Here is a 9,585-nt window from a genome sequence, read left to right as displayed (position 1 = left end):
AAATAATTGTCACAAGCCGTCGGCCTCGGTGCAGCTGGGAAGCCGTATAAAGTCGAGGATGACAAATCTTTCAGTGATGCTGAGCTTAAATTAATTCTTCTATTTTTATGTATAGAACAGTGTGGCATTTCGTCACCGTCGAAAACGAAACGCCTTCGTTCGTGAGGAGTCGCCGCAGACGATCCCGTCGGCGGGTATGTGTCCCTTTTCATCATTCGTCTTTCAAGAAGCGACGAATCTCTATCTCTGCATTCGGAAAAAGTGTATTCACGATCCCAAGCTCTGCAATCTGCTTTTGCTTTTTCGCACAGTTCTGTTATCCAATCTTTTTGATACCATTGCAGGAAAAGGAAAATTGCCGACGTGCCTGCCAGTTCGGCTGCCACGAATCCACTCAAGTATAATCCAAAAGAATAACCGTAGCTATAGGACATTCGCGGTGTATCGAAAACTGTCATGTATCGCAGCTTGTGGCCAACTTGTGATTTGAATACTGATATGTACATGACAATACCAGTCAGCATAATCAAACCTGAAAAAAGAAATAAAACCTTAGGATAGATTATGTCTGTTACATTATTTTTCCACTATTTATCTTTTTATCTTACTCTAGCTATTGCTCGCGACTTCATCCAAGAGAAATTAAAAAAATTAAAAATAACTTTTGTTACTCACTGATATATTATTACCTTTGTAACGGTGAAAGAATGTTTAAAATAAGCCCAGCGGTTTTTGAGTTACTTCAATACATACAAAAATGTTAATATTTTCTCTTTTTATTAATAGTATAGATATAGATTATGTACCACTTACCGGATATTATAAACATTACGCCCGCTATAAATGTGCATAGCCTTCGTCCCTTGACGCAGTGACCTAGGACACAGCACAGGGCTCCTACTGCTTGCGCGAACACAGCCAAAAGAAGTGGAGCTGCGGAACGCGTTACCACATCTGAAAATTTAAACAATAGCTCTTTGATTTTCGATAAACAAACTAAATGTAAATTAATGATATAACAAATTTTATAAGGCATTGACGATTACTGTAATGTTTTAATATTCGGGTTATTTTTATTATTAAACCAAAAGTTAAAAAGAAATAAATCTTACATGGTATTGCATTTGTAGAATCACTAGGGTCCGGTGCGTACTGGGACAAAGGAAAATAAGGTATGTCCAGACATTCGTACACCGTACTGCCCGCTGAAATGTAAAATTTCATACGTAAATATAGGTTTCTTTTTAAATTTTATTTACAAAAATGTATCAGTGTAACCGTATTTTTTTTGCCAACTTTCTACTACATCTATGTCAAATTTAATTGAAATCCATTCAGCAGTTTAGACTACAAACATACATCCATCCATCTACACTTTCGCATTAATAATATCACTAAGAATGGCTACAAGTAATAACTTTTAACGTAAATAGAATAGCACCAATATACCGACAATGACTACGGCTACGGACTTTGTAAAGTGAAAAGTGGGCCGGCGCGGCCGGTGCGACTGTGCGACGCGCAGCACAATGCATTTCCTGTCTCGAATGACGGAAACGACGACGCATTGTAGGACCGCGTCACACTACCAACTTTCGTCCTCTATTCACCACTATAATGTATTTAACTTATAAACGTATAAATTACTATTGTGTGGGCATATTTAAAACGGATATTGTGTATTTATAATTGTAATTTATACTGGACATACTAGTAATGATACCAAAACTTTGTGGGGGCACGCGATTTCGCCAGAGGCGCTGCAAATGGCCAAATACAGAATTAAGAGCAGTAGTTTAGAACTGCGTACTCGTTTATACAGCGAGTATAACACAAGCCATTGTTGTTTATATATATATTTTAACTGTTGTTAAAAAACTTATACAGTACTGATGTACTTACGTTCGGTATGACATATTCGCCAGAGTCCTGATACGGTGTGTTTAGCGACAAGAGCGTGTTTCCCAGTGCCGTTGTATAGAGGATTGAGCATATTTTCTTGTGTGTGTAGCCAGTTATTGGTGGACACTGCCACTAATACGGCGACCACCGCGGTTCCCGCTGACAAAGGTGTTAGAAGCCAAAGACACGCCACTGACGAGTCGATCTTGGCGACTAAAGTTGGAGAAGGCGGCGTTGGCCTGAAATTAGGAAAATAAAAATTATAAACATACACGTAGAAATCAAATGTAAATGCAAGTAAATCTTAACAAACATCTTTCCCATAAATATGTATAATTTATGGATATTTTTACGTTAAAGGTAAAAGCAACCAATCAATCGAATAAAATGTGTAACAAAAATCTAATAATACATGCTTTAACTTACTTAAAGTTTTTACTTAACTGTAGATTAATATACGAAAGTAACTCTAGCATTTCCTTAAATATTTCTAAGATATTAATTTTCCTTATTATGCAACATTCGCTAAATGTTTTAGTTAAAAAGTGTTTACCTGGGCGGGCGACGGCTGGCTATGGCGCCGCTGAGCGTGGGCGCTGGTGCGGGTGTGCGGGCGCCGCGTGGCAGCGTCGCGTGCACGCACTGCGCGCCGCCGCCCCACATGCCTTGCTGTCGTTTTACTGAAAACATACAAATTTAATCTTTGAAACTATAAAAAAAGGAAACAATTGATTCAGTTAAATTGAGTAAAAAAAGAGATTAGTCTGTACCTAGTGTAGTATCTACATGGAGTATAGAACAAAGAATCTGAATGATTATTTTTAACAGTTGCCACGGTAGAAACTTTGGGAAACACATCGTTTTCTCTGAGCTTTCATAAGATTGAGAGAGATATTACTTTTCAATAGAAGTCAAAAGTTACAGTAAGCTTACAAGCTATTTAAAAAATAAAATTTTGTATTGCAAACAATACAGCTCGGCCGCCTTCCTATCTGGTAATAATAATGAAGTAACGGCCCGAGCCGAGGCTCCTGAGGGAGCCTTCGAGCTAAGTTACTCAAAAACGAGGTGTAGCTACCTAAGCTGTAAATGCCTCCTCAAGGCAAACAGAGACAAATCAGTCGCAATAAACCCTTAAAAATACTGGAAACAATTATTCTGTTTAACTTCTTATGCCTAGTTTAGTTCTATCTGAATTACTATTGACATTGTTTTAAATTATCCTTGACTAGGTAACTTGTGAAGTCAAGACGTATTCACAGCGACAAACGCATTGAATTCTTGGCACACGGCGCATCTGCAAGTTGATAAAGTTAGTTCGGAACGTGAGGTGCATCAAAATCTAACGATTCTTCATTATTCCTATACATTTCTACAATAACGTTTGTTTTATTTATGAGTAACGACTGATAATGGTTAGTTTTATAATTATAATCTCTAATGTAGGGTTAATAATACTTGAAGACCGCAAAATAAATCTATACTAATATTATTATTGGATAGGTTTATATTTTTGTATGTATAGAAATAACTCAAAAACTTCTGGGCCGATTGTAATTATTCTTTGATCAGTAAGCTACAATATCAGTGAGTAACATAGGCCATATATATAATTTCGCGCTGTAGAAGTCGAATGAACCAGCTAGTCATTAATAAGTATTAGAATTCAATGGAAATGAGATATTATGTTTACACATGCTACTTGTGTGAAAAGATTTTCACTGTATATGGCTTTATATAAAAAAAGCAGTATTAAAATTAATGAAACATACATGTCTATTTTGGATATCTATGATAACAGATTTATAAAAATAAAATTGTTAAGATTAGTGTATTAGTCAGTTATAATTTCTGTTTTAGATGTAGTAACTCTATTCTTCTCTCTACTGTCTGTCATGCTTGTAACTTGCTGATCTATTGAGCCACGTTTAAAACCCAAGGGTATTAGAGTGTAGTGAAGCACAGAAATTAGAATGTTACATCCAATCTACGTAGACAAGACAAACTGCGAATGGTATCCCCTTGGGTTCGAGTGACCGGCGAAAGTCTTCGAATTTATGACCACTCTGCGATTTGCTCTATATTCTTGTTACAACTATTGTATAGAAAACAAAACTATGGTTTCTGATTTAATGTTATGAAAAATCTTTGTTAGTTTATTAAAATAGAAGATGCTAAAGTAACAAAGGCTTTTTATTTAATACTAGCTTTCACCCGCGATTCCGTTCGCGTGGAATTAAAAAAAAAGTAAACATCCTATGTGTTCTTCCAGACTCCACATCTGTGGCCAAATTTTATCGAGTGTTAGAAAAATTCATTCATAAACGGAATAAATCATATCCTATGTCGTCAGTCTCCTGGCTCTAAGCTCGCCAGTTTTAGCCATATCGGTAAAGTTGTTCTTTAGTTATAAATAATGTAACTAACTTGACTTTCTTTTATACACATAGATGTAATTTATCACATTTACATCACCTTACTATTAGGAGGAGATGCACATAAGGAGGATATTTCCCCTTCCTATGTATTTCCTCCCCTGTCAAATCCACTTCCCCTTCCCATCATCTCCTTATATGAAAAGGGTGGTACAGAGAAAGGGATTTAAATTAGGCCTCCGGCACCACACTCATCAGACGAAACACGGAATTGCTTCCATTTCACGCCTGTCTTCTGTGTGGTCGTAGTATTACACCGGGCGTGCCGGCCCATTTGTGCTAAGATGTTAAAGCGGGCACTACCACTGGATAAGGATAAGGAAGATGATGATTAATAAAAAAAAATATAGTAAAATGCAATTAAGTAATAACTGATTAATTCGCGCTTCGTGTCTTAAATTCGTGTAAAAGGGCACAAAACGAATCGGTACCATTAAGGAACTTTATTGGATTTAATTTGTTCTCGACTAAAAGAAATTTCCCTTTAAAGAGACTGGTCAGCGATATTAAAAAAAGTCTGAAGATATTACTGGTTATAATGTTGATAACTGAATCTGTTTCGTCTGTTTAAAATAAGCGATTTATTTCTTAATCAATATTATAAATGCGAAAGTTTAGATGTATGGATGGATGTTTGTTAGAGTTTGTAGCTTAAACAGCTGAACAGCTCTCCGTGAAATTTAACTTAGCCGTAGAGTAGTCTGGAAGAACACAAAAAGTACTTGTTCTAGTTTATTTAAAAAAAAATAAAGCAGACAGAGCCGCGTACGGAAGCAAAAAAAAACCCGCAAAAATCACCCCCCCCCCAAATACCAGTTTATGCGGTCATGATTTTTCAAACTTTACTTGCTATTATCAAAATAATTAAGTTTGCAAAATGGTTCTTGAATCGTTAAATTTGATATACTTTCTGTTTTTCACGTCTTAACGAAGCTCCCTCAGGGAAATGCTGAAATAGTCAAGCGATTTCATTGAGAACACGCAAATTGAACTAGTGATTTATTAACGATACTACGTTTCAATCAGTAATATAATTCTGATAAGTTATAAAGAGAATCGAAAAATGTCATTTTTATTATCCACGAATATTTGTCACCTACTAGCTTTCGCCCGCATCATCGACCGCGTGGAATAAAAAAAAGAGGTAGTCTATGTGTTCTTCGAGACTATCCTCTACGTTGATATTAAATTTCATCGACATCTGTTCAGCAGTTTAGGCTACAAACTCTAACAAACACCCATCCGTTCTTCCATCTAAACTTTGGTATTTATAATAATTCTGTAGAGGTAGAACCCGCTTTAACATCTTCGCACTGCAGGGCCGGGTCACCCGGTGTAATACCACGACCACACAGAAAACATGCGTGAAGTGGAAGCAATTCCGCGTTTCGTCTGATGAGTGTGGTGCCGGAGGCCTAATTTTAATACCTTCCACTTTCCACCCTTTTGTTAAGAGGAAAGGATGGGAAGGAAAAGTGGATTTGACGATGGAGGAGACGAATAGGAAGGGAAAATGTCCTCTTTATGTGCGTCTCCTCCTCCGTTAATTAAGGGAAGGCAACGCATCTGCATTTGCGGATGTTTATGGGCAGCGTTCGCTTTTCATTTCGGTAGATTCAGGTGGCTGTTTTCTCGTTTGCCACTTTATATTATAAAAAAAAATATTAGCAAGAAGAAGAAGAAGTGAGTTTTCAAGATAATATAGTGAATTAATAATTAGAATCGTTATAAATGTCTTATAACCGTGGGTTTCTAAAGTTTTATCAAATTTTACTCCACAAAAAATAGATTAACAATATGTTTTAGTTATATTTGAGCAACGAACCGCAGGGTTATAAAGGCAAATAGCGATGAAATTGTTTCAATTTAACAAAAAGTTCGCTTCTAAAAACTCTCCGACTGTAGTTTAAATTTATTTAATATCTCATTTCTGTGTGATAAAACAAATTTCCTAAGATGAGCTAAAACATTGTAAGCGTCTTATTAAAAAATATTTACACAGAAAGCGATGTCCTTCAAAAGAAAACGTAAAGTCATTTCATTGCGGACGCAAACTACAAAAGTTTAAAAACTCATTTTGCCAGCACTGTATAAGCTTCTGTAAAGAAAAATGATTATATTTTAAACTGGTTGTTGCTCGCGACTTTGTCCACGTGGAATAAGAAAAGTTAAATGTATGGTCTATATTATTATGTAGTGACGTATCTTTATAATGGTGAAAAAAAATTCGAAATCGGTCTAGTAGTTTTTGGGTTATTTTAATACTTTCCTCTTTGTCATACAATACTATAAATACGAAAGTTAAGATGAAGTTAAGATAAATTATCGGCATTATTTTACTGAATTATCAAGTAAATGGAACACTTACTTGTATGTAAAGTAAGAAACTTTAACCACAACGTCAATTGTAACACCCACATTGGGCCTCGTTCATCTGATTACTATGTTTATAAAGTTATTTTCAGTTTGTATTATACGTAAAATTTAGGATAAATGTTAAAAGTAAAACCACACAAGATTTCAAACGTAATGACAATAATAAGTTTTGGTTTTATGAAATAAAGCTTTTATTCTAACTACCAATGAACACATTTAAAATCAATCGAAACATATTTTAATGACGCTTATAAAATTATTGCTTTAATTTCTATTTATTATTACAAAAAGAATACAAATCAAACTAATATTATAAATCTGAAAGTTTAGATGGATGGATAGATGTTTGTTACATGTTAGAACACATTGGCTACGCACTTTTTTTTCCTAATCCCACACAGACGAAAGCTAGTAAATACATATTTAAATATATATATGTATATACATTATCCGTGAACATCTCTGAAATAATCAGCACCATGGAAACACTCATTTTGTACTTAAATTCTCTGGGCGCGTCTTCTCGTCTGCTCGTCATTGTTATTGGCGAAGTTTGGGGAGCGAGCTTGATTGATGAGAACGCCGGCTGCGAAGCGTCTTACAGCGGTGACACAAAAATCACTGTTCCCCAACTTAATTGCTTGATTAAACTTGATAAGCTGTGATGATAAGGATTTTTGTTGCGTTGTTTCTTTATAACAAAAAAAAACACCGATGCATGATTAACTTCTATACTAAGAACGACCAACATCAAATAAAATAGTAGAGATCAAAGTAAGTGTGTAGTTCAGATCTAATCTCGTGTTCATCGTTACAATCTCTTTATGGATATAAGTTGGTTTCATAGTTTCTAGAATTTGTAAAACCAATCAATGCAATGTAGTTATAATTTAATAACTGTATCTTTTCCTTATTCAATAAAAAAAGACGTTATAAAGATACGAAACAATCGTAAATATACATTTATTGTGAATAATTTAATTGGGCATCGTAATTGCTACTAATTCCTCTTTGCGAACGTTTTCTTTCTACGTTTGAATTTCTATTACTAAATTGTTTTAATTATATTTTAAAACCACTATTCCTATGTTACTTTTTGTACTTGTACTAGCTTTTGCCTGCGACTCGTTCGCGCGGAATTAAAAAAAAACTTAAATAGCCTATGTGTTCTTCCAAACTATGTCTACATCCATACTAAATTTTGCAGTCCATTTTGCAGTTTAGGCTACAAACTCTAACAAACATCCATCCATCTAAACTTTCGCATTTATAATATTACTATGATGTAAGTTTTTAACGGAATGAAAAGAGTAAAATGCATCACGAAAATGTACGTTAAAACATACAATGAATAGAAGAGAGATCGATGAGGAAAATCGCTTGCTTCTTCGTTTTATTGGGCGCATAAGAAACTTAGTTACCAGCCTTCGCTTCTCCAACTTCGTCTGTACGCTTTGCCTTGAGCTCTACAATTTATTCGTTTATTCTTTGATGCAGTTGTATAGTTTAAAATATATAGTTGAAGAATCTTTCATACGTTTATATTGTGTTTTTTTACAAAACGCTGGTAATGTTACTCAAATGAATGGAGTGAGATAATATTAATGACTGTATTTGTAAAGATTATAATAGTAACTTCAATTTCGCCTGTAAATTGGTTTTCTAGAAATTATTTTAAAGATTCAATATTTTCAAGTAACGTGCAACAAACGTATAATTAATAATGACTTTATATGGAGAGTTTTGACACCTCTATTTGTATTCTTATAACATATCTTGAACGTTTTATATAATTTTACTATTCATTTAATTTATTTGAATCATCATCATCTTACTCCTTATCCTTCTCCCGTAGGGTCGGCGCGACAGGTTTTTTTCCTCTACATAACTCTACATGCGTCATCTCAGTCATCACTCCCTTTTTGATCATGTCATCTTTCACCCAATCCATCCATCTCTTTGTAGATCTATCTCTACCGATTTACTCTTCCACACTCATAACTAACGTTTAACTTATTTAAATTATCAATATAATTATTAGTCTTTGCGTTTCGCTCTGCAAATATAATCACATCCACAATTCACAAAGAACAATATCGATATTGATATCAACTTTATTGCGAATGTCGGCAAACTGTTTACTTACTGTGGAGAGGTCGGCAAAGTTTCTCTGCGCCCACATAACTTTTCTTGTTCGTTGAGGCAAAAAAATTCAAGCTCCGCTCTTTGTTTTGCACATCCATTTCAATAAAACCTCTCTTACTTCATTTTATTTGTAATCCTTCTAACGTTTGAATATCTAACTGCTATCAAATGATCTTTATAACATAGAAAAAGAACTTAAAAGTCTATGCATTAATAATGGGTCGGAAATTTATGTCTTCGAATATATTTTTTTTTAAAGATTAAAATTTAATCTTTCTTGGCCGGGGAACACAGGGAAATTTAGCAAATAAACAGTTAAGTAAATCGTTGGAAATGGCGCAAAATGTTCAACAGATGCAGAGAAAAAAGGCTATAAATTAGCATTCTTTGTGAATAGAGCTACGGATCAAGCGGTCCGTTTAAGCCAGAATTGCTAAAGCAATATTACCTGCAACTAAAAAGTAAACATACTTTGTTTTGCATTCGTTTCGAAATTATGCGACCTCGGATTTAATTCACGAACTAGCTATTCGCTCCTGCTTTACATTCACGATTTTATTTTACATATTGGTTAGGGTTTTATCTGTGAAAGCTTTTTATATTGCGTATGATTGATGTTGCGGTTTGGCCGGGATCAGCATTGGTAATCTTTTCAATACTGTAAGTGCTGTTCAACCACATCTTGAAATGGATATTGCTTTATGTTTAATACGCACTTTACTAAATA

The 9,585-nt window shown here is 34.7% G+C and overlaps 1 protein-coding gene across 1 annotated transcript in view; it reads right to left on the bottom strand.

Moving 5' to 3' along the window:
• The window catches only part of LOC106106857 (voltage-dependent calcium channel gamma-7 subunit), a 45,582-nt gene that overhangs the window by 485 nt on the left and 35,512 nt on the right, over window positions 1-9,585 (bottom strand). Inside the window, exons 2-6 of the mRNA XM_013287516.1 lie at window positions 2,456-2,582; window positions 1,903-2,141; window positions 1,113-1,205; window positions 814-954; window positions 4-532 (exon numbers count right to left, since the gene is read on the bottom strand). Coding sequence (XP_013142970.1) covers window positions 4-532; window positions 814-954; window positions 1,113-1,205; window positions 1,903-2,141; window positions 2,456-2,565 — 1,112 coding nt within the window. The 5' untranslated portion in view covers window positions 2,566-2,582. The remainder of the gene's footprint in view (window positions 1-3; window positions 533-813; window positions 955-1,112; window positions 1,206-1,902; window positions 2,142-2,455; window positions 2,583-9,585) is intronic.

Source organism: Papilio polytes, unplaced genomic scaffold (assembly GCF_000836215.1).
Source record: "Papilio polytes unplaced genomic scaffold, Ppol_1.0 DF822067.1, whole genome shotgun sequence".
Taxonomy (NCBI): Eukaryota; Metazoa; Arthropoda; class Insecta; order Lepidoptera; family Papilionidae; genus Papilio; species Papilio polytes.
This window is presented reverse-complemented; position numbering and strand designations above follow the sequence as displayed.